This window comes from Agelaius tricolor, unplaced genomic scaffold, assembly GCF_023055355.1.
Source record: "Agelaius tricolor isolate 1412-34295 unplaced genomic scaffold, bAgeTri1.0.p SCAF_1, whole genome shotgun sequence".
NCBI lineage: Eukaryota > Metazoa > Chordata > Aves > Passeriformes > Icteridae > Agelaius > Agelaius tricolor.
The window spans coordinates 20,074,190-20,100,634 of NW_027269261.1; the positions used below are offsets into that span (position 1 = coordinate 20,074,190).

Below are 26,445 nucleotides of genomic sequence, written 5' to 3' on the forward strand. Positions count from 1 at the left end.
ATTGCAGCAGTTTCTGCACTGCACTCATGAGATGGTGCCTCTCACTGCACAGCTGTACAGATGTCAAGCCTTCAGAAGCTGGGATAACCATATGTAAAACTTGTGTGGTTTTGCCACTTGGTATTTTGGGTGTATGCCTTCATTTGTGATAATAAATATCAGGCCACAAACTAATGTCTCCTCAGATATCTAATATGTTTAACACTCAAAACAGCTTGAAAATCTAAACATTTCTGCTGTTAGCTTGGAGTTCTCCTGGAAGAATTATGCTACAATATATACCAGATGAATAGGCTAGGGACAAGACAATGATTGCCAGTTGTTGGGATAGGGATCTCTGCCATTTTGTACCCATAGTTTTTATCCTGCAGTATACACAAAGTTCAAACAATGCCTTTGTTAGGAAAATCTAAATCGTACTGCACATTTCCATACTGAAGACTGAAAATTTCAAAGTTGCTCCTAATCATATCTTGCCTATAGGCAGGTACAAAGAAAGGTTTGTCTGTAAGGTATCTGTTGAAATGGACAGAACAGTACCATGCATTTTAACTATCAAGTAATGGGCCCCAAGGCTTTCTCTTCATGTAGCAAATGGGGAAATGTGATAGCAAAGTTAAACAAATGACACAGCATCAGACAGTCAGTCTGGAACAGCAAAGGCAGCAGAATTCAACCCCAGCCTCTCATTTAGAACACCCTTATCACCATACAATTCCTTCTGCATATGCTTACATAAAATATATTCTTATGTGTGTTAACTTCTGCACCTCTGCAACCAACAACTACTGAAGAGTAATGCTGTAGCTTAAAGAAAGGCAATTGTGTTATCCTGACAGATGACTTCCAAATTTGTTACTGTTATGGCCCACACTAAGAGGAAGGGCTTTGGTTTGACCCTTTGCACACCTGAGGAATTAGCATTAGAGCTGACTAAACCCACAGGATCAATCTCAGAGCTCTGGCTCCTCATTGAGAAAGGCCAGAACACCATAACTCTAAATGAAGCAACACTGAACACCATTTTCTGTGGTATTGTTAGAAAAGCTCTCCCTCCCCAGTGAAACAGCAATGACTGCCCTTTTCTACCAGACTCTTAGCTTATACAATCTCAGACTTGCAATGGAAAAACCATATATATACACATATAAATACTAAACCCTATCAGTAGGGTCAAGTCTCTGTCTTTACAATTCTGTTTCCAGAGTTGTCTCCAATCAAACTAATGCTCCTAGACCAGAACTATCACATGAATGGTTACTTTCCTTTATTATCTACAGAACCTTTTCTGGCCAAAGTAGTAAAGACTGTATAGGAGTCCAATAACTTTACAAGGTGACAGCATTTCTGTGTTTATTGTAAGCCATTTCTATTGCAAATTGCAACAACTTTTCAAAGTGCAGCAGTGATTTGGAAATGCAGGCACACTAATACATCAATTGCCATGACTAATGTGTAAACTTTTAATGACCTTGGCAAAATCTATCTTTCATTGGGCAAGTGCCACTATTTTGACTGTACAAAATGTTTTGGAAATATGTTGAAAATTATACTTGTTTTGGAAAATATTTCAGGATTTCAGTATAGCAAACGGAGCTATATTAAATAAAAGTTTGACATGGAGGAGAAAACACTCCAAGGTTGTGTAAGTCTTTTTTTTTCCTTTTAAAAGAGGTATCCTCCAAGTGTTGTACATTCATAGAATGCTGACTTTTTATCCAAACAAACTTAAGAAGATAAAACATTATCTTGAATGGTTTTCATTCAGTCACTGTCATCTTCTTGTTTCAGACCACCTCCTTCTTCACTGTTGCCCTCTCCATCACTTTCCTTGTCCCAGTCCTTCATAGATGCTCCCATCATGAAGTCATCACGCAATATATTCCATTCTGGCCCCTCTTCAGACTTCACTTCACCCTGAATGGTTGAGGGGAAGAGAAGAAAGAACAGAGGAACGAGATAAATATGAAAGGCAGTAAAAGATGCAAGGTCTCCATGCAATCAAAATAACACCTCCTACAATCAGCAGACCGGGGGCCAGGTCTTGGTGCAAATGGTACAGAAACATGCAGAACAACGAAAAATTACTTGATGCTAAAATGCAAACTTGTTTTAACCAACCAATAAAAGAAATATGGAAACACAACAATTATTCCTCACGGATGAAACAGTCAACCCTGGGCATGGCTTCCTTTATTAAAATCTTTCTTGGCAATCAGAATGGATTCATGATATCATTTATTAACCCCCAGGTGCTGCTTCATTAGAACACTTCTTGGCACATTTCTAAAACACAAATATGGATTTAATAAAGGCTTAACCCCCCTCAAATTTAATATTTAACATATTCGGTGATACGTGAACCAAATCCCCTTTATGTGAATTATTACCTCACTACCTGGGCTTGTCATTGGTACAAAGCTGCCTCTAAAAGAAACAAAGTTGATCTACTCTTAGCAAGCCAACAACACCTTACTTCAAATTTCCTACCTCTTGGAAGTGGATAAACTCGAGGCCCACTGCATGGGCTGGTGAATAATAAAGAGAAGGGCCGGGAGTGGAGTTTCAGGTTAGCGCTGGAAGCAGCGCTCGGTCGCGGTTCCCGGAGGTGACAGATGACGTTTGGCAGTGCAACAGCCCCATCCTGTGGCAACACTTTCACACAACAGCTGGAAGCTATGCTTGCCTCCTTTCCGGAGGAAAATACTCAAAGCTGCTCGATGTACTGAGGAAGGATTTATTTCAGTGCTTATGCCTAAGCAGCAAAACATTTCTGAGGAAAAACATGGCTCAGTGTCCAGCAGGCAAGCACAAAACTGTCCTACCAAAGTGGAATTAGGGGCACTGAAAATACTAATTTAATTCTGCAAGGTCTTTGAAAATAGATTTAACACTGGCACCCCAGGGAGGCTTTCCCCACTCCCCTGCTCCAAAGAAGAGACCTCAGCATCCTCAGCGGACAAGATTTGCCTCCTGGATGCAAAACCTGCAGTAAATGTATGATCACTGTAGACATCTGTCCACGCCTCTTTTGTGCCATGCATCTAGGAATGTGATACCACTGCATATTTAAGCTGAAGCCTGTGGGAATCAAGATTTGGGATAGAGCAGCATATAGAATTTGATTTCAGGAGAAAAGAGAAATGAAGAATGCAAGTCCATTACTGTAAATAAAACATGTCCTATCACCCCATCAGAAGTTATCTGAGTGCAAAATGCCTGCCAAACAAGGTATGTGTTTTTAATAGGTAATCAAAGCAGAAATGCTACATGTGACTTCTGCAGTTCTTCATCAAACACTGCCCTCACAAAAATAGGATAAGAAGTCTTATCCTTTTCTTCCCAAACGGAATTTCCCAGGACCCAGCTCAAATAAAGACAAACTCTACAGCTGTTCCTCGAGATGTTTGCACTGGGTTTCAGTTTAGGGTTTGCTTTTGTGCCTTCACAGATGCTCTCATTAACGGCTTCTCCCATCCAACAATTCCCCTTTTCCCAAGGGTAGTGCCTCCTAACCACTCACTACTCTTGCAGCAATTTACTTCAAGTGTTACACCCAGTAAACCTAACATCATCTCAAAAGGGGCAATCAATTACCTGGATTTAAAGAGCTACAGATAAGGTAGGTCCCTAGGCAGACATTAAATTTTTCACAAGATTCATCTGTATTGTTATGATAGTGCAAACACAGGTAGTCTGTTCTGGGATGCAAGGAGAGGATAACTATTGTTTTCCTCCTTTTAAACTGTATTGCAGTTGTACCTGTTTGCCTTTGCAGAGTAAAGACCAGTTAAAAAAAAAAATCAAAAAAATCACCAAGTTCTTTTTTAATCCCAGATCTTTGATAAATCAATATTTGAACAGTGAAATTTAGGAGAGTTGAATCTGAAATACTTAAAAGGAAATATCCCACATTTCTTACAAAACATCTACATTTTTTGTTTTCAGTAATTAACCCAACAGAACTCTTTTTTTTTTCCAGATGTGGAGAACAGGGAATTTTTTTTTTCTTATTTTGTTTTGGTTTTTAACAGCACAGAAGGAGTAGATTATTATCAGCAATGACACTTGCAAGCTCAGGGTTTGAAAAGCTCAATCCTCAAATTCATCCCAAGCTACTATTCAGCAACCATTAGCCCTTCTTTCTGGCTATGTCAAGTGAACAACAGGACAAAAGCAGGACTTGAACAAAAGAGGGATGCTGATCCTCCATAGCATTACCCATTCTGTAAGGCACCACAAAGGCCTGAATAGAGTTTTACAACAAGCCCAAAGGAGAAAGACAGAGGTAGCATGTTCATGCCTCAAAGATGAAGATTAAATGCTTGAAAGCAAATATTTAATCAATTTTAAGCATGCCTCCAAGTGAAGAAAACGCCTTATTTAGTATCTTCATTCCTAACTCATTTGCTACTTCTTTTCCCCTCAGAATAAAAACTCTCCAAATCTACTACATCACAAAACATTCCCAAAGTCTTAAGAAAATATGCAGCAAGAATATTTGTATAATTAACAATTAGTTGAACTGTAACATCACTTCCCAACTTGCTTTATGTAAGAATGTTAATACAGTTGGGTTTTCAATGCCATAATCTAGTTTCATCTAAATAAAACAAAACTGATTCTTGGCACGTGGAAAATAAACCAACTTTCAATCTACACAAATGCTTTTGAACTCCCAGTCAGCTGTTCATGCACATCTCACTACAACACTGAAGTCCCCTTTGAACATCCCCAAATGAAAACAAAGCAGACTATATAAACAACAGAGTGTAATGCTACATAATGTGAATCCTTCAGTAAGGCAAGCAGTGAAAAATTCTCGTGTTGCTTTCTTTCCTCTCCTCTTTTATACATTGGAATTGGGTTTTCTTTGCCAGAAGTGTCTGGCAACCTATTTCAAAAGGTCTGAGAGGCAGCAATTAGTAAAATACCTCAAGAGTCACTGTTGTTTTACTAATTGCTGGTGATGAACTTGTTATCATGAGCTGAAATAAGGCAGAACAAAGCATGCACTGTGGTTACACTAGTGCTGATACTTGCTCTGATGGACTCATAGTCCAGTTGAAAAAGAGTATAAATTTAAAAAAAACAAAAAAAGCTTGCCTACTTGCTAGGCTATCACAGCATTAGCTAAAGCCTCTCACAAATAGGGCTCTGTAGTGGGGACATACTTCCTGAACTAATTGTGCTTTGAAGACACACTTACTAAAATCTGCACCAGGACAAGAGGAACTGAAATTCTTGGCCAAGTCCTAATAAAACCAGCAAACAGACGTCCAAACTAAGCTCCAACTAATCTTAGTTCTGTCACTTAGAACAAGCAGCTGACCCTTCCAAGATCCAGGCTAGAACTGCCTCCTGGATGCTTTTAAAGGAATTGGTCTATGATAGCCTTGTGGTAGCAACAGCAGCTGTAAGATCAAGTTTGAAATCTCCATGTTTTTGTTCATTTGTTTACCACCACAAAAAACTGGAGCTACAAAATTTGCTCTTGGTAATTGACAAGACAGTATATTCAACTGAGACCTGCCAAACTCAGCACTGGAGCTGTGGCAGACAGCACTGACACCAAGGTGTGGGATCAATCCTCTCTGCCCCGTCTCAAGCAGGATGATACCTGCCTGAGCTCTTCAGAACCTTACACTCAAGCAGACCAAAGTCCACAGTGCTTACTGGTTAGTAATGGCATTAAAAGAAGATATGCCTTGAAATCAGACAAAAGACAGCATTTCACTCCACTGTCCACCTGCTTGGGTCACTTGAGCAACTCCAGCTTCTGCATCACCACAAACACACCTACAGCACCGTGGAGATTCCCTGAGAGCGGTGTCCAGAAGAAGACAGGAATTCCAGGCTTTCCAAAAAGGAACATTTTTCAGACCTAGGGATTACAATCAGCACACTGGACCCCACGCCTTTGCTCTGTGTATAAGATGAAATGCCAGAGCTTGCAGGGGCATCTCTCTTTACCATCACCTACAATAAATGTTTATTTGTACCTGTCAGGAAAGGAATTTCTAACATAAATATCTCTCAAGCAACAAATTTAAGCACTGAGAAAACAATTCTAACGTGTCTAATTAATCTGAACTGCCTCCCCAGGTTCCTGTTTTGCTCAGTACAAACATTTAAGACCTTGAGACACAGCGAAGCTTTTGTCATGAGGAAGAAGTTAAAAAGCGTAACTGCCAGAACACATTCTCACATACATCTGACAATTACCTTCCCTGTCAGCCTGCATCTAGCTCTGAATGACTGCTTCTATTCTGGTTCTCATCCCCAAGCAAGTCCATGTAAACTGAGCTCAAAAAAACTCAATCAGGCAGCACAGGCATACAACTGAGCTGTGTTAAATCTGAATTTAAAATAACAATAATAATGATAATAAAACCCCCACTTGGCAGAAGAGGGGGAGGGAATGCAAAGCAAAGAACACCAGCATAATAATTTCTCCTAAGTTAGTTTTCAGCAATATGCGAGCTCACAGGCTAAGAAAATAAATTTCCTCCAGGCTGGGAAGAAATGAAAAAAACTGCAGCCAAAGTATCTAAAGCAGAAATGTAAGCAGAAAACAAAATGTAATGATTTTTAACAGGAAAATGATACTTGGGTTTGATCATTAGTGCTGCAGGCAACTTCATCTGATTTGAATTGCAGCAAGACTCTAAGAAATGCTCCTATGTAAGCCTGATCCCAAACAGCCAAAACCCCACAAATGTGCAAACTGAGAATACAACCTACACTGATATTATCTTGAACTTCTGAGCTGAATTCTCACAGCAACTCACTCTGGGAAGCATTTTCAGGTTGCAGAACATGTGAGCTGCACAACAGAAATGTATTCTGCTGCAGTTTAATTCTGCACAATCATTTATTCCTTAGGGTGAGCGTTATTCAATGCCCATCTGCATTCTCTCTCTGAATGAGAAATTAGAGCAACTGAACTAAACTGCCCTGATTTACTTGAAGTGACACTGCACTGTGGGTATCAACAGTGGGACAGGGGATTTACCCAGATCACAAGCTTTCTCATATACACCAGGATCTGCTCTGGCAATTCTAGTAAATAATCTAAGAATGAAATTTTTTTACAGTGTGTTTTGAGACCTGCTGTTCCTGTTCAAACTTCTCTGAAAGTAACACACTGGAATTATTACTACAAGCACAACAAATAGTGGTTTTCCTTTTGAGCACAGCCAGAAGACCACCCAGAGCGTAACGACCTGCATGAGGAATCCCCCATCCTCACATCCTCCTCTAGGGTTTACTACAACTTCGGATGTGTGAATGAGAAGGAATGCTTTGGGTTGGCAAGCAGAGGCTTAAACATGGCCCAGCTTTGGAGGGGTCAGAACTCAATTACAGAATTTCTAAAAACAAGCATAAACCTGGGCCTAAGCAACGAAGAAAATTCAGAAGTGTTGTTATTAAATGCTCAGTTGCAAAGAAGAATCTTAGAAAAAGCTTATGAAAGAACAGATTTCCTCAGGCTTGGTTCACCAGAAACCTCATAAATTATTATTTCTGTCAGGAAAAGCAAAAATAGTTAAGAATTCAAGCTTAACACAGGCCCCTTCTGCACACAGGACGCTCTGGAACTCCTCAGCCTGTGCTGTACTCCAGCCATCAACAGCAGCCATCTCAGAAACCCCTGTGCTGCACAAGGAATTCCACCACATGCTGCTGCATGACCTGTTTGGCCATACTGGCATCAAGACTCCCCATGTTTTAATGAGCATGATGTATAGCATGGGTATGCTACACCAGGAGCAAGTTGCACAGTTCCTGAACCACCAAGCTCTACCTGGAAAATACACAGATATAGCAAGAGTACCTAGTAAAAAAGTATGCAGTCAAGATTAAGGCCTCCACTGTGCTATCTCTCAGGAGTCACATCTTAATGCCTTTCAACAGTTTACTTTAGAGAAACATTTTCCAGTCACAACAGATTTTTCTCAGATGTCACCCATTTATGAAAGACTCTTATACACTATCTCAGCTGGGTACCTAAAATTTTCTGCAAGTTGTTATAAAAGCTTGCCTGCTCGCCCAGTAAGGCAACATGCAGACCTGCAGCTGTTTGGAGTATTTCTGATTTTTTTTTTTTTTTTTACAATAAAGTAGCAGTTTGCAAATTTTTAAATAATATGAATATCACTCAAATTATTTCCAACAAATGATGCTAAAATCATCCACTGTCTTTCATTATGATGTAGCAAGAGGCATAACGGAGTGAGTCCCAAAAGGCTGTCGCAAACAATAAGGGCTACAGTAATGACCATGCCTGTCCCTTCCAGAACTTGAGAAATCATCTCACAGAACAGCTGATGAGAAGGAAGTGGGGCAAGGAAAAAGCCTCTTCCTAACTCAGGATTTCCACTTTTGAATCCCAGAAGAAGTGTAAGGATCCAAGAAACTTTGAGGTAGGAGGGTGAGGAATAAAAAAACACCAAAACAGAGTCTACAAGGAACTAAGCTTCATGCAATTTTATTATTAAATGTGAAACAATGACGTTTTCCTGTCTGCTAAGCAGCTTGTCTGTTTTCACCTCCCTACAGTCATTGCCCTTGGTTTTACTTCAATGGTTATGTGACACATCCTAGAGGTCTCCAAATCCAAATTTCTCTGATCTTATATTTCTGTAATTTCCCCTCACATTGCCATGTATGAGTGGCAACCTCATTAAGGAACAGACCATACCCCTCAACACTCCCAGGCTGCTTTCTAAAAGCAGCCTGATGAAGGAAGATGTAAACTGCCCAGGATCCCAATCCCTTATCTTAAACATCAGGCTACCCTTTCTCTGCATTTCTGACCTTTGCATCTCTATGTTTCTGTATGGGCTTTCCCAACAGCTGCAGGTGGAGAAGAAATGACACAGACCCCCTGCAGACCACTGTCCAAAGTTCAGCAGCAAACCAAAAAGAGGTCAGACCTTTCCAAGAGGTAGTTTTAGTATCATTTGTAATACTAACCAGGTTTTAAAAAGTACATTTTCTAATCTTTCAGTAAATTTCAGAAACATTCATTAAAAACTGGCTGGGACTTCCCACACTACTGAAAAAAAATTACTGAACTCAGCAACCCTCTAACAATTGCAGGCTGGAAGGAGTATGATCCACCACTCCTGAAGTCTATTGACCAAGATAAACAGATGAGCAGGTACTCACAGAGGTCATTTATAACACACACACTCTGGAAATCACAACATTTTATACCTTAATAAAACTTCGAAGTAAAGGAATCACTTTCCTTGATAATTTCCAATAGCAAATGCTCAAATGGGGAAAACAAACTTATTCAGATAGACAAGCTCCACCCAAACCTTCTTACTTCCAGAGAACATTTTTCTATAAAACTTTATGAAATGTTTAGATGTATTTTTCTCTAAGTACACTGCCCTGCCTATAAGAGTTATGAACAAAGCCAAGAGTGGAGAGCTGCTTTTATAAGGCTTCCAACTTGATTTACCAGATAAAAGTCTAATAGGATTTGACTCTTTGTGCTTTGTATACTCACAGGAAGATCAAAAGAAGATATATGCCACAAGTTTTTCAAATGTGGTTGTTTCTGACATAGTTTTACTGAAAAAAAAGAAGCCTTGCAACATCTTCTGGGAAAACAAAACACATCATACTATCCTGTGCACTAATAAACAAATAGCAAGGCAAGTTACTCTCAAATATGACAGATGGAGCTGTCTCAGCATTGCCTGACATTTCAATCACAAGTCCCTGTTTATATTCACTTAAAAATTTGCCAAGCTTCAACTGCTTCATGGTGAAGGATTTTGCAATGTTTCAAATATAACCACTTCATTCCTTTTCACAGAAAGACAAACTTAAAGTATTTTGTCTTCAGCTGTAAGGAAGACAGAGACATTTTCAACAGGAACCTTGCATCATTCATTCTTATTAAACTTAAAAATCAGTTAAGGATATGTTTTGGAGCTGGCAACATATCTTTTGCTATCTCCATGAACATTTGCCTGGATCTGGACAAGTTATAAACATCTGGAAGATTGCCCTCCCCAAACCTCAGGTCATCACCTCAGTAAATGCAGTAAGTATTTAGCATCCAAATTCTCTTAAGATATCTGTCCTCACTGATCACACACTATCTGCATCTTAGCAGGCAGCATTCAACTGAACTGAGAGTGACTCATGATGACACACAGGGGACTGGCCTTTCTGTGCAAACAGCTGTCAGGGCTGCTCCTGCATTAGGCACAGGATACTTGCTTGGCCCTCGGGTGCAGGGGGAAAGAACCTGTCAGGAATACAGAACGGGAAGAAGATAAAAAAAGAGGTAGATGGGAACAAAGTGCAAAATCACAGCCTTTTCCATTCCTGATTTCTGATCAAATATCTGATAAATAGGACAGAAAGGGATATCTGAGTATAATACCACAGGAAAAAAGGTAAACCCAGTAAAATACTGCCCTTCACATGACCCTTAATTATCTTATGTGGAGTTGAATTTACAGTGTCAACTTATTGACACTGAATCAATCACATTTAAATATTGAAACACTGACAAATTTAAATTGACATTTAAAGATTGAAAAAGGTCTATATTCCCATGTTAACAGAGATTTTCATTACCTGCTATGACAACAATCAGGGAACTGAGCTTGCACGTCTTAAAAACCCAATCCTGTTGATGACCCAAACTCTCTAAGTTAATACAACTTCTAAACAAATTTAAAAGAAAAATGTCATAATCAAACAATCTTTAGTACTGCACAACAACCCTTTACCTTAAAGAACATAAGGAATATAGGATATAGCAAACTGGTGGCAGGTTGCACTGCATTTATCCCTAAGAATACAGCATACAATTGTCAGCAACTTTCTGGTACAAAACCAAAAAAACTTCATTAAAAGCATCAGCTCCAAACATATATGGGGTAACCTTCAAGATAATGTACATACAGTTAGGAAAACAGATAAAAATGCAGGATTCCAAAGGAATCCAAATTAAAAGTTTTTGTGCATGTGATGGGAAGACATTTATTAAAACTGGGAGAATATATCTACTCTGGCTACAGCTGAACTAAATTAATACTTGGCTGCCCCCTCAAATCTGCTGGAATACATGCATGCCTGGTTACTCCTTCAATTAGGTCTGTAAAACCAGCACACAACAGCTGTAGCAATAAACTTGTGCTACTCTGCAATGCCATTATCACCTAAGGAAGTTTCTTGATAAGATTGAAAGAGGTGTTGATACACCTTACCAAATTTCCAGAAGTCATCTCTGCCTTCATCCACACTTCAGAAACAATTTCATAATGCAGGTTGAAGTAACTGTTCAGACTATTGTCACTCCAAAGAGGTATATGAATGAAAGCAGTTGGTTTTTTTTTCACCCTCCCCATTTCTACACTGTAAAAGCAGTGGAAAGAAACAGACCAAGTTGATGGCCAGTACTCAAGAAGCTGCAAGGAAAAGAAGGCAGTCACTCTCCGTTTTTAAACTGATGCAACTTTTAAGCTGGAAAGCATAATTTATACCCCATTTAGCTTAGAAAATGAAAGCCCCCATGACAATGCTTGTACCCCAGCAAGAACAGTGGTCAAAGTTGGAAGCATAATATTTCTCCTGCCCTTGAATAATCTTCAAACTACGGCTTAAAATAAAGTCTCACGAACAGAAGAAAAATCTATAGTAAGTCTGACTCTAATCACTATCCTTACAAATTACTTACCAGATACTTGGAGCACTTATAAAATTTGCTTGAGGTAGGAGTAACTTTTCTGGAAAAGCACTTTAAGTCCCATATGAGCAATCGCTGCTATGAAATAGCACTTATATTCTTCTCCACTCATCTTCCTTCCCATCAATAATTTATTTTAGAATAGGTACTATTTTGAGACCCACACACCATTTTTTTCCAGATGTCATCCCAACACAGGAAGCAAATTGTATCTTGGGGTCATGTAGTGAGCCTAGCTTACAGAAAGATTACCTTGCAGAATTTGGATCATGGTTACTGAAGTAGACCAGGAAATCCTGCTCTTACTTTCACCACTGAAATGTTCTGCAACAGATCTGGTTTAAGAAAGTTTACAAGTTGAAGCAAAACCATTCTACAAAGTCCTAATAAAAAATGAAAGGTCAATGAGCGCAGGTTATGCTTGTCTTAAAGAGCATCTGTAACTTTCATGCCAGTTGTTTATGTGTCACTAAAAAATGTTTTACCACACAGTAAAATGCTTAACAGGGACCAGCACAAATTACAAAAGTCACAATAAATTGTAACTAATACACAGCAAGCGTGGAGAATAACTCTGAATTTCCTCTGAATTTGCTTGTCTTCTTACAATTAAGATTTCAAGACTTCATGTAGTTTGGTACATTAGCCAACCTATCTGTGCAACTCTAGGAGTACAGAAACTTCACTCGACCCTGGAAGCAAGGGTACTTCCTAAGAGCACCCTGTATTAAGGACCTAAAGAAAACAAAAGGTTCCTACAAGGAATCCTTTACTGCCACTACCTACTTCTGTATTCTTTCTATAGACATAAAATAACTTCAGTCTCCAGGCATGAAAAAACAGTGCTTTTGACACGTACCCTTTCTAAACCTATAGTTTCATAAAGTTTCTTGTAGTCTCTTACAAGAGGATATGACCAACACATTATGAAATGAAAAGCTGGTGTGTAAGGATTTTGTTTAACAAATTGAAAGCTCTCATATCTGCCAATAAAAGATTCATAGAAAAAGCCCAACCCAAAACTTAAAGCCCATCTGAAAACAAACAAGTGGGATTTTTATTATTATTTTTTTTAATGACTACATTTTTCTCCCACATTGCAAGGCTTCAGACAAGGTGGTGAGGGGAGAGAAATTAGATGATCTTACCCAGAGGCAAGCATCATGCATAGTAACTTGGAAAAAAAACAGGAAAAAATATTACACAAGTCAGCTGGCTCAGCAAGGATTAAGAAATACTTTGATAAACAGCAAATGATATGAAAGGCAAAGCTTCTGGCTCCAGCTCAGAAAAATAATTACTCCCAGCTGGGCACACAGAACTCCAAGAAGGGCTACAATTTCACATGAAGGGCACAGGAAAACTTGCACAGCCTTACAGTCTTTCCTTCATAGTTAAGTTGGTTAGGTATATGCCAAGTAACATTTAGGCCAATGGCAAAAAGTAAACAAGACTATGAACAATGTTCTAGTGGGGCACAGGTTACCTGCCCTTCCCAGGCACTCATAAAGCTGATGGAAACAGAGAACAAAATTTAAAAAGTGGTCATGCTACTTTGAAATTATACTGCTGCGGATGGGCCTTTACAGAGCATTTAATTTCTTTTTTTCACACATAAATATACTTGGCTAAACAGTCAATCAACAGAGCTTTATAAGGGGTTTCTTCAACAACCCCTGACACTTGAAAGAAACTGCCAAACTTTTAAAAATGCAAAGCACATTTTGCATTTAAAAACTCCTGCAGAGCAAGAAAATACTTTCACCCATTCTCAAAATACAGTCAAGTCTCTTGTCACAGCACAAGGCTTGAGTCAAAAAAGGTTTGCTTTCACTGGTAAAACTTTTTTCTGCTATTTTTCCTGCTGACTGCTTGTTTTATGTGGGTGGGGTAATGTTTTTATTGTTCTGGACTGCCTTTTAATTGATGGCAGAGTGCCTGGATTTTGGGATTGGCATCTCTTCCATTGTTTTTGCTGAGATAAATAAATGTATCTCCCCCCCTTTTTAAAAAAGGAATACACTCTATACTCTTGACTGCTAAAAACAAACCCACAAAACAAACAAACAAAAGCTTTCAGATGGCACAAGCAATCTGCTGAAACCCTGCTGCAAGGAATTTACTACCGAAAAACCTCATCCAGGCTTCCTACCCTCTGAAACACTCTCAAAGACCAAGAAGCAGAGATATGGCAGTGGAGGACAGCAGAAGTGTTCAGTGGCTAAATATTTGTGTAATTCTGAGAAAGAGAATGAAGAGCAGATTTTGGCCTCAACCTCAACCCTCAACAACTACCAGGAGGGGAGCTTGCTAAATGAGTAAGATATGTTCTCAAGAGAAAATAAGGCAGATTAGGAACAGCTTGAAAAGGAGTTATTGAAGAGTCTGGTTCAGTATTAAACTGAATGGAGAGTCACTGAAGCAAAGGCTGAAGAATCACTGAAACAAGGGAGAGAGGAAGGGGGGTGGTCTGTCTAGGCAGACATACAATTAAAAAACCCAACCAAAAATCCCAATCCCCACCCCAGCTTTTGTGCACAAGCAATGTGAAAGCAGCACCTACATTAATACTCAAACCCAAGACTAACCAGCCAGCAGCTATAGCATCTCCAGAGGTCTTGAATGGAAATATGCTATTACTGATGCTGCCAAAATAAAACTTTTCTTTAGCATAGAAACATTTGCAATCTGTGTTTTCTGACCTAGCAATTAAAAAATTGCCCTGCTACAATGTGGCACAAAACAAAGGTCCTAGTTCTTGCTCAGATATTGATTTAATGCTGACTACAATAGTAGTTGGCACTGCCATTCTTCCAATATTTTGCTACTCCAAGGGAGGAGAAACAAACAAATGAACCAAAAAAAGAGAACCACACACATACACATGTCCCCCCACCCAAACAAGCAAGCTGGAATTATTTAAGGAGAAATAAAGTGTCAGCACCAAGCTAAATTGTTCTCATTATCCAAAGAATTTAAAAAATACTTTAATATTGCACTTGCATGAAAATTGTATGAGCACTCCATGCCAGGCAGTGTTTCAGCATGTTCCCCAAGTGCACACAAACAAAAAACATATGACAAAGTGTTGTCTCCCAGTATTTCTTGCTGGCACGGAAAAGCACTTAGTTAACTGCAGTGTGTCTGTGCCAACTACAGTATTCCACCCACCACCAAGCACAGAGTTCAAACCTGAACACAAATACGCTTCAAAAACGTGCAGCTTCTGAAATACGAGAAAGAGTTGTCTGGGCAACTTGTTTTCAACCCTGAGCTACTTGGTGAGCTGAAAGAACTGATGAAGAGTTGGATGAGTCCAACTACACTGTGTCTCAAACACATTTGGGAAAAGTGGAATGTATTTCTTTCCAAAACATCTCAAGAGCAAGGAAGCCACACCAGCCCAACGCACACAGAATCAGGGAAAGAAAAGTCTACATATAAGGTTTAATACGCCTGTGTTTCTTCTGTTGTGGTATTCATTTCGTATGGCAAACCTTCAGTTTCAGACACCAATCACCCAGAGGAAGCGAGTTTGACATGACCAAACTCTGGGGACACACAAGTACTGTCTAACACACTGTGTATGATGAACAGCCCCTAGGTCTTTAACAATTTCAAGGAGATAACTATTACTGGCCAAATTCCAAATGTCACAACCCACCAGAATCTAGCAGTTTGTTCCATGCCTGGTGTAAAATCCTAGACAAAATCTAGTGTTTCATAATCTTTTTTAAACATAGCTAAACCAAGTTAAGTGCATAAAAGGCTCCATGTCTTATCAGAAGAGCTTCCAGTGTTTTGTACTTTGATAGTCAAAAGACAGGGAAAATAGGCTACTTGTTCCCTTCCACAAGTCTCAAAACAGCCCAGCCATTGGGGTCAGAGGTTTATGAAGAGCAAGCACATTAACAGAGAGTCATTATATTGAGAAGGTATTTTGTAAGACTTTTTTTCTCACAGATGAAGCCTACCTGTTTACTTTTAGTGGCCTTTCCAGCAGGATTCTTGGCTCCTTTAGCCCCCTCCATGTTTCTTAGAACATCAATGAAATCTCTCTTTGAAACGGAAGACATCAGTTTAGCACGCTTCCTCTCAGAGCTCCCTGCTTTCTTCACCTCCTCTTCCATTTTCTTCTGGTGTGTCCTGACAGCATTGAATAATTGTACAACACCTCTGGGACAGGGAAAAAGACAACAAAGCAAATCTTTTAACTCAAGTTCCTTCCACAGAAATGAACCCCTGACTAAAGCCAATCAGTGCAGATGCTGGATGGCTTTTAACTCCCCAAAATGGTTACCTGGAACCTCGATTTGGTTAAGAAGTAACATTTACTAGAATATAAAGGACTTTCAATTTTTACTCCTCCTTCATACTTATTGCTAGGAACCAGTAACAAACAAATCTACTATTCAGACTCTGAAGTAAGCCTGATAACATGGCACTGAGATCAGTTTCATCCTTGAGCATGTTTCATCCTTGGGAGCATGTTATTTGTCCTAAAATCAGTTATTAAATTACTCAAGCAAGTTTCTTAATGGCAGTTGAAGCTGGGGGATAGGGCAGAGGAATGAGTAAGGACATACAGGCAGCACATCAAAATGTTCAACTAGTTCTGTGACATCAAACTACCACAATGTGAACAGGCAGCTGAACTGTGTATCTGGTGAATCCTCTGTGGAGAAGCAAAAAACCAGAACAGTAGTAACAACTGTTCTGCATTTTAAGGCATTAAATTAACAAAATGAGGGGATCCAAAGCACTTCTGCTAAGCAAACATTAGATTCCCATCTAAATTTTTACTCTTTCATAAAGCTTCTGAAATCTTTTGTTGAACTTGATACTGTACAATGCAGACCTGTCTATAAATCTCTCAGCTCCTGCTAGTCACTTCTTAAGAGTTCAATCTGATTGGAAACAGATTACCTGCACAGGCCTTTTCCTCCTCTTTTTGATATACATACATTTAAGGAAAGCATTCAGAAAAACTTTTACCTTGTGGCAATTCTCTGAAGATTTCTTTCCTTCTCTCGGTCTTTGACAACATCTGGCTTCACTCGGCACATCATTTCCCATTCCCGCTTTTTATCAAGCTGCATTATAAATATTGTTATGTGAAACAACATGGACATTTGAGAATGCAGCATGACCTGACAGAGTATGTAGCAGGAGGAAAAAAAGTATCTACAAAGTTCAGTCTGGTTGAAAGTAAAAGGAACTCCAATATAGGGCTGGACAAGTCTCTTGCATTGACACAACAGGGGCTACACTCAGATCTCAGAGTCATCAACATCCAGCAGCAAAAGCCTAGGAAAAGATGCTTTCACACGACTGCCTTGAGCAAGGAAATTATTCAAAGACAGCCTTCAAATCCCAGACTTCACAAGCTGATCACAGAGAAATTTATACATAGTAAAATCCTGGGTCCGTCAAGACTGGCATGTCATATTTTGAACGTAGAGAATTTGACTTCCCCCTACAGAACTGGTCCCAGTATGGCGTTGTGACCAAAGCAACACTCAGCAAAGAGTACAACAGGCAGAACTCTAACACAGGAAGAGCACCAAGTGTCCACCAGACAACAAGTCATGTGTACAGTGTTGGTTTTTGTCTATTTTTTGGAGGCTCTCCATTTCAAAACCAAATTGGTCCCCTTTCCCTACCAGCAGACACAAAACCATCAGCTTTGTTTCTGCTGCAATAGGAGACCACTGTATTTCATGACCTCTGCTTTAGGAGTAAGTTTTTCTTCCCCTCTGAACAATTTAACAGTGTTTTAGGCCTGGTGATGTTCCATTAAATCTGTTTTATGCAAGAAGTCTCTAATGGAATTTCAGAGTCCTTATCTTTATAATTACAGGCAGACTACTATGAATTTCTGAGTTTATGACCATGCTTTGGCCTTTGATCAAAAGAACTGCCCTATCCTACCTTTCATCAGCAAGAAATCAATGAAAGGCAAATTGCTTTCAAGTTTTTCTAAAGCAAACAAGTCACTTTGGGGACCTGTGGCCCATCTCTGTTTTGCAGTATTCTCACATATTTACTGGATGAGAGCAGGTATTTAGGACAACCATAACTGTGCAGATGCTGTAGTGAAGCTCTCTGAATTTAAAGGCAAGCCACGGCCCAACTGCAGCATGTCCCAAACTGTCAGGTGAATAACCTGGTTATCCCACAGAAACAGAACTGGTAGGATGAGACATTAAAACTATTAATGTATTTCTAGCCTGAAGGGAAATCAATCAGAGCCTGGAATTAAAAGTTCCACTAAAGGCACAAACAAATGACTTGCCAACATGGTTTGGTTTCTTCATACCAGTTTCAGAACCAGAAGCAATTTAGGGCACAGACATGGTAATAGAAAGCTCTGATCAGAAGTTTTCTATTGAGAAAACTATTTTCTATTCATGACTGAGGGGAGCAAACAACAATGCACAACCACATCATTGATTACTGCAGTCTCAACCTAGAGGCCTTGATTTTGGAAGTCACAGTACAATTTAAATGGAAGCAGTCTTCTTCTCTTTCTCCCTCTCACTTTCTGTGGTTGACAACTATTTCAATTTGAAACGCCAACAAAGTGAATTTCACCCCAAATTAACAATGCCAAGTAGAAAATCAAGCTTAAAGTAGCTGCTTTCAGCCCCTCAAAAAAGAAAACATCTTAAGCTGACAGACTGGAACACTCCTGCTGCCAATGTTCAGCCTGCCTGATGACCCAGAAGAAGCAGTAAGAGAAAAAACCTTACACAGCATGACTGGAAAATAAAAAAAAATTAATCTGCTCAAGATCACTGTGAAGGAGAGACTCCAAAGCTGAGACAGACTCAGCAGAGATTTGGGACAGTGCTCTGAGACTATCTTGCATGTAGCCCATCTCACAGTCACTGCACATGGAATACTGCATCTTTTTCTCACCCTCATCTTCTTTTCTTGCCTCTCTTGCTTTTTTTTCTCTCTTTCCTTCTCCAGGCTTTTATTCTTGGCCAAGATGGTGGACTTATTCTGTGGAATCTTTTTGTTGAGCACTTTTGCCATGGCATCTGCCCATCCTGAACTTGGGCCATCTTTGGAGCTTGTTGCCTCTTCAGCCACATTGCCAGGGGGTGCTGCTTCATCTTCATCATCACCATCCAGGGCTTCACCTCCCGAAGAGTAGCTGTCTTCTGGAAGTTCTGAGCTTAACTCAGAACCTAGGGATAAAAAAATAAAAAAAAAAGGAAACAAATTAAGCAAAAAAAAGTATCAGGAATTGTTTATAACAAGAATCCTTCACTAGTGCCATTTGCTCCACATGTAAATGTTATTTATCCAAGTTCAGAGCGAGGTATTACTGTAAATGTGCTGTTACAATTAATTCCTCAAGCAGACACACACCATTATACTGAATTTATTAGAAACTATCCAGTGCAATACTTGCTCACCTCAGTGATGATTAAAAGTGATTGAAAGAGGCTGTGCAAAAGGGAGAGGGCAGCCATAGACATTTATTATTAGATTATTGAAAATTTTTATATTTAAGGCTGGTAATTGTGGTGGGAAAACCTGTCTATTTTCCAGTTTTAAAAGTGCAACTTATAAATGCCTATCCACACAAATATGTGCACATATGCCTGTACACACTCCCAGAGAAACTGCAACAGTGACATCTGGTGTTTGGCTGCAAACAGCCACAGGAATTAAATTGAAGCTGGGGGGCATTTCTTCTGTGACAGCAAAACCTGCTCAGAGACAACGCTGCCAGCAAAAATACAATTACCTAAGCATAACGAACCCAGGGGAGACTGCTCTGTGGAATACAGCATCAAGACAGGCAGCTCAAAAGAAACCAGAGGCACTGTGCTTTTCTGGGTAAGTAACTGCTCAAGTTACACATATATAACACCCCCAAAGTCAAAATCCTTACCCCTATGAGCCCTTCAAAATAAAAGAAGGAACTGAAGTTACAATACCAAAGTTTGGAATTAAGACAGCTGAAAACAGCCAAATTGATAGCACAAGAAATACATGAAGAGCTAGTCCTCATTACTCTGTTCAGTAGGTCAAACTGCAAAAATAGAAGTCTTCAACAGTGCAGGTGATTAACTAGAATGAAATGGGCTGCAAGTTTAGGGTGTGCTGAAATATGCTGAGTTATTTCACTTCACCACGTAATCAAGAGGAGAGCATACACCAAGTCCTGCCACCATTAACTACTATTCCAGTAATATTTGTGCCACATTAAATTTTAAATTAATTATCTTACATACAACTTTCAAGACTGCAAAACCAAATGCTGAACAGAAGGAAGCTGGTTTCTGATCCCACCCAGTCCCAGATTCCTCATGTGACTCACTTTCATCCATTTACCACTCTCAAACTCTTTAAAAAAGAAAATTTAAATTTTAAACCACAGTACTACTGAGCCAAGTGCTTTACTTTGTAAGCACTACTATATCCCATGAAGTACCTTTATCAACCAAACCATTAGGAGAATGAAACCAGGAGTGCTTCACAAGATCTGTTCTCCATGAAACCATGCAGGCAGCTATTAATGATATTCCCCATTAATCAACTGTCTATTTAATTATTAATCAACCATAAACATACACTCTGCTGCCACACTAATTCATTATTCTGCCTTCTCCATGTGCCTGTTTCAACCAGAAAAAACCTAACAAACAACATAGCAGTAAAACAGTAGCACTGACGAATTTAAAACAAAACCTCTACTGCCCAGGCATGTTTAGAGGTTCGGGGAGCATTTGGTTATCCTGATGGAAAGAAGTGAGAGTCTGTGGTTACAGAACAAGTGTGGAAGAGAAATAATGACTGAATACTTGGTCATTGTCAGTATGACTTTTACTACTACCAAGTGGTATGTCATGCTCCACTCAAAATAAATTATGGGAGTGTTTTCCAACAGTCCTTACTACTAAATTGGAAATTTAGAAGTGGCAAATTTTCTCAACACATTCAGTAACTATTTAAAGGCATCCTTTTTATCCTTTAATATCCTTCTAGATATTTGCATCCATATTCTGAGTTTCCAATAAAAAATAAATTCAAACCATCGCCTGAAAAGAAGTAATTGCAGCACCACATGAGGTTTTACACGTAGGAGCCACATCCTGGTTCCTACACGTAAAACAACGTCAAGTTTTCACCCCTGGGCCTTGTCCATGCCGCTCTTTAGCTTTTAAACAAGGAATCAGCCCTGTTTGTGACTTTTTTTACACACACAAAAGCGAACACCTACAGAAAGTCCAAACCTGACTCCCCCACACTGCTTAGGGTGAACTTTTACAGTTAGCCATAAAAAACAGATCAGACTTATAAAAAGGAAATTTGCAAAAACATGTATCATTTCCTTTACATAACATCTTCTGCCAATAAAATTGGAGAATACCAACAACATTTTGCTTTGAACAATTACAGAAAAATTAACAAGGTTTCCACTACCTGCCATAATTTATTCTTTAATACATCAGAGTATCAGTCAACAGCATGAGATAAAGAGGAGGTATTTCAAAATAATTTAAACCAGATTAACTCAATCAGAAGTAGGACCTGGGGCCCTATTCTGAATAAGAAAGACTGATATCTAGCATAGATTTAACATAAAAAGTTTTAATTGTTTCTGTGTGTGTTGCTGTGAAATACACATACACATCTCTCTATCTCACTCTTTCAGACTCGCTCAGTGATCAAGGTGTAGACACAATTAAAACACAGCGAACTTTAAGCAACGAGCTCTGAAAGAAGCTCCCACACAACGCTTCCCTTTGGGTTCAATTCTGGCGCTCAAACCAAACAGAACCAATGCTGGAGCCACAGCTCCAAACGGCCACAACCCTGACTCCTCCCAGAATAAAGAGAAAAAGAAGTCCAGTCACAGGATAGAACGAAGAAGTGATCACAACTAGTTAGCAACACTCTCACAACACGCAAGGAGGCGAGAACGATGCAGAACCGTGCGCTAAGGGTTAATCACTGAAACGAGAGCGTCCCAGGGCTTTCCTTCGGTGAGAAGCAGATCCCGGCTGGCACAGACACGGAACTCGTGCAGCTCTGCAGTCGTTCCCCTCTCTCCCAGGAAAGTGGGCAGCGAAAGCTGTTTTGGTGGGCCGAGGGAATTAAGGAGCTGTGGGCGGTACTCCCGGGCTGAGTGGGAACAGCCCAAGGGCCAGCGCAGGAGCAGCCAGCAGGCCCCGCGCGAATGGCAGCCACCACCCACGCCGCTAGAAGCGGCCTCAGCAGGGGCCGGGCCGGGGCCGGAGCTCCCGTTCCCCCCACGCCGACCGACGCCAGCCTCGGTCCGGGTCCGGAGCCGGGGGGGTGAAGGGGCACGGACCCACCGGCGGGCTGGGACGGGGCAGAGAGGAGAAGCCTCCAAGGTCAGAAACGGCCCACAGCGGCGGCCGGCGATGCTTCAGAAGAAGAGAGGGCCCCAACCCCGTGCCTGCTGCCGTTACCGCTGTCCGTGTCCATCTCCGTGCCCGCAGCCCCGCGCCCACGTGGGCCCACCACGGCCGCCGCCATCTTCCTCACGGCCCAGCTGGCGCCGCGCTCCGGCCCGGCCCCAGCGCCGCCAAGCTGCGTTCCGGCTGCCGAGGTTCCGGGCAGGCCAGAGGCGCTTCCGGGGCGGGGCCGGGGGCTCCGCGGGGGCAGAAATGGGCCCGAGGATGGAGTGAAGGGGGCTGGCCGGGCCCCTCCTGTGCCCCAGGCCCTGCCCGCTGCTCCGGCCCGCCCTGCGCTGAGCCCCCGGCTGTGGGGTCTGCCCCAGGCAGGCCCCGATCGGGCCCTCCCGGGGCTCCCTGCGCCGAGAAACCTGCGCTCACCTGGAGCATGGAAAGTACCCTGGGAACCGCTCCAGCACGGCAAACCTCGGGCTTATTGTTCGCTTCCTCCCTGGGGGGCTGCTGTGGAGGGACATGGCAAAGATAAAACGAAATTAATGCTCTATATATGTGTATCTATGTATATATATTTGTGTGTGTATATATATGTATATATGTGTGTGTCTGTTTATATATACACAAACAGGAGTCCTGGTGCGAAGAGGAATTTGAAGGCACTACCGCAGTGCTGGTGTACCGAGAAAAACTTAGAGAAACCAGTGAAAACTTAGCCACGCTTCCAAACATTGCTTTGAGGCCCCAAAGGAGGGGCTGGAAATGCTGCCAAACTCCGGTTGATGTACTGAAATCGCTTTCTCTTAGTGGTGGTATTTGTTGTTAGCACTGGCTGGTCGGAAAAGCAGACCATCTGCCACGTGTAGGAAAACAAAATTTCTTCCATGTTAGGTGAAAGAAATCTTAGTAACCCTAACTTTCTGTCACTTCACAAGCACTAAACGGCCACTCAGATTTTAGGGCCAGATTGTAACTCTGCCAGCCATCCAATCACTCAATTTGGTGCATCTGTAAGAAGCACATCCTGAAAACAGCACCACCTAGAATGTCAGAACTGTAAAAGAAGCAAATATTAGGCAACTTCTTACATAAAAGCGCTCTAAACTAAAGAAATGAAAATTAGTTATCAAGACCTGCTGTTCTTGCGGCAATAAAATATGCTGGGGGATAGAAGCTCCAGCATTCCTTGAAGCCCCAAAGTAGTGCTGTAGAAATAACCACAAGAACATTTATGAATATAGGTAGTACAGGGGGAAATTGTTACATGTAGGGTAGTCTTCAGTCTTTTTCAGGTTTTAAAAATGTTGTTTAATTTCTACACCTTATATTTTTTTTAAGTATTTCTTTTGTTGTTGCAGCCCTGCACATTAAGTGACCTATGTCTTTGCACATCTCATTCCGCCTTTTTTCCTCAATAATGTGGATTGCAGCTAAGATAGCAAATTTCTTTTCCTGCCTCAGTATCAGGTGGGAAAATTAGAAGTTGGAGAGAGATCAAAAAATGGTGACAGATATTCTGACATGACTGGGGAAACTGTTGCACAAGGAAAGACTAAAAAGACTGAGTTAAGTCTTGGTTAAGTGCTGAGGACAAACAGGATTGGACTTCTTGTTTCTGTCATGATCTGTGCTGCTGAGTGGAGCTATCTGGTACACATTTCAGTCTAACTCACTCTTGCAAGCACAGAGAAAACTTGTGCTGAAAATCTTGGGCCACTGCAGAGTAACAAGGAAACTACAAACTACCCCATGATGTTTAATGAAGAGGCCCAAGCATTACAGGAGATGTAATTCCTAATGTTTTACTCTGTGGGGCTCAAATGCTACGGTGCCCACCAGTAATAAGCAGTAACCACTCGGTCCAGTCTGCTGTGTGATGATAAAGACCCTTTCCATGATTCATCTCTGAATCCCATTGTGTCGGAAGGGACACTGCCAGGGGAAGGTCATTAAACTGCATAGACAACAAGCTCTCTCAGCATGGCAATTACAGCCCTCATTTCCTACAATATACACCTTATTGAACATGTCTCACTCCTGGTAGCCTATTTGTCTTGGAAGTATGTCAAAATCTTCAGATTAAGTCCTGTAATAGGTTCCAATAAATGACGGCTCTGAATCTTCTTCCCTCAGACTGAATTAACAAGTCACATCTCCGGGAGCACAATTCTCTCTGCAAGCATTATCCCAGAGCATTTGTCAGAAAATCTGTTGCCAAACCTCATTTCAAATGACTGTCATTGTCTCCCATCACTCTGGTCTGAATGTTTTCTGTGTTGAAATTGTGGTCTGAGGAATGCTGGAGATGTAACCAGACTACAGAATCTTTCCAAACCAGACAAAGCAGCAGTTACATCCCACTTTATCATGAGGAACTGTGGCTGAAGAGCAGCAGAGGCACAAGCTGGCATTCTGTGTGTACGGGTCTGTAGTTAAACCTTGGCTAATGAAACAGAGCACAAAACGCTTATTTATGTGTGCACCACGGCCAACATCAGGAAAAAATCCAACCCAAAAGTGTAAAAAGAATGGTGCAAGAATTTGCAGTCCTAACTGGTTTTTTTCCTAAGATTTTAAATATGTTAATTTTTTTTTTTCTGAAAGTTTAAATATCAACAATAAAGCTTAGTTGAAGCAGTTACTGTGTATTGCTCATTAGAGAAATAGCAGCAGCAAATTCTTAGGATCATAGAATGGTTTGGTTTGGAAGGGACCTTAAGGTCATCCAGTTCCAGATCCCTGCCATGGACAGGGACACCTTCTGCTACACCAGGCTGCTGAGAGCTCTATCCTGGCCTTGAACACCTCCAGGGATAGGGCATCCACAGCTTCTCTGGGTAACCTGTGCTAGTGCCTCAGTATCCTCACAGCAGAGAATGTCTTCCTAATATCTCATCTAAACCTGCCCTGTGTCAGTTTGAAGCCACTCTCCCTTGTCCTATCACCACACAGCTTTATGAAATTATGAAATGTCCCTCTCCAGCTTTCTTCTAGGCCTTTTTAGGTACTGAGAGGTCTCCCCAGAGCCTTCTCTTCTGAAGGCTGAATAACCCCCGCTCTCTTGGTCTGTCTTTTTAACAGAGAACAAATAAAGACAAAACTTCCCTTTGGTTTCTCTTTGGAGTTGTACAATTCCTGTGTCCTGGTGTGTTCCGGAGTGACAATTACTTTGTGGATCCCAGCAACAAAGTGACCAACATCTGCATAAGTCTGTTGTCCATTTGTCTCTAGGAAAGAGGTTTGTGTGATGTTCTTCAACACAGAGGCACAGGGAAATGTGCAGTGGGTGTGTATAAAGGAGAACAAGGACAGAGTAACATACCTTGTTCTTAGCAACACAGTAAAAGTTTTGCACTGCCCTTAGTTCTTGTGGGAAAGCCTTCAGAAGCTTGTCTTGTTCTGTTGAAAGGAACTCTTGCCTAGGCAGACAGGATTACCCTTCTCAAAAAAGTTCAGTCAGGCTGTAGTTCTCAGCTGTGATCTTCATCCCAGAGTGGAGCCTCTCAATACCCTGGGTGCAGGCCACCAAAAGCCTTTAAGGTAGGGCTCCAGTTTTGGCTTAATTGGATGGGTCTGGAAGTAAATGTAGATACCTGCTGCCTCCAGTCTTTGGATCAAGTTCTTCATGCTTAAATTTTAATAGAATAGGAATTAAAAAAAGTGATAATTGCAAATGTAGCCCCTTGTTCTGTGCTAGAAATTCTTACTGGCATCCGTGAAAATGGAGAATTGTAGCAACCCTCATGTATTCATGTGCCATTATCCTCAGCTTCCCAAGATCTGAGCACATATTATCCCAGCTGAACACTAAGTGTTTCAGAGCTTTCCAGCTGTTTTTTCTTTTCCAGCTTTCTTCTTTGGCTGCTACCAATCTCTTCCTCTTCCCTTTCTGAACAAATTGCCTTGACTCACACACATCCCCCAAATAATTGCCCTTTCTGTTCCAATGAAGACTGAATTCCAAACCAGTATAATAAAGTTAAAAATCTTTGCCACATTTGTAGGTCATATTCATAGCCCGATTCCTTCACTAAGAGAGATCAATAACACCAGAGAGGAGATGAGCATGATAAAACTCTCCAGTGCCTCAAGATTTAAATATGTTTATTCTCATTTCCATTTCTTTGGTTTAGCTGATGCCATGTTTTCCCCTCAGCTCTGCAGGGTATTTGCAGATGAAGAAAAAAAGAGCATTTCATGAGTAAATCATAGAACACTGTGCTGTCATATAATAACTACTGCTCTAATCTCATATTCAATAAAACTCATATAAACTGACATTTAATAAATCATAATAAAGTACTACCTGGTCCTCTGCAAATGTTT

At 40.8% G+C, this 26,445-nt stretch overlaps 1 protein-coding gene across 1 annotated transcript; it reads right to left on the reverse strand.

Annotated features, from left to right (window-relative positions):
• Positions 1-1,243: 1,243 nt before the first annotated feature.
• RRP15 (ribosomal RNA processing 15 homolog) lies at positions 1,244-22,261 on the reverse strand. The gene is made up of 5 exons (XM_071425946.1): positions 22,180-22,261; positions 18,644-18,918; positions 16,718-16,815; positions 15,697-15,898; positions 1,244-1,917 (listed from the first exon to the last, which is right to left on the reverse strand). The coding sequence occupies exons 1-5, from the start codon at positions 22,244-22,246 to the stop codon at positions 1,765-1,767; spliced, it is 795 nt and encodes a 264-aa protein (XP_071282047.1). The 5' UTR covers positions 22,247-22,261; the 3' UTR covers positions 1,244-1,764.
• Between the last annotated feature and the right edge of the window lie 4,184 nt (positions 22,262-26,445).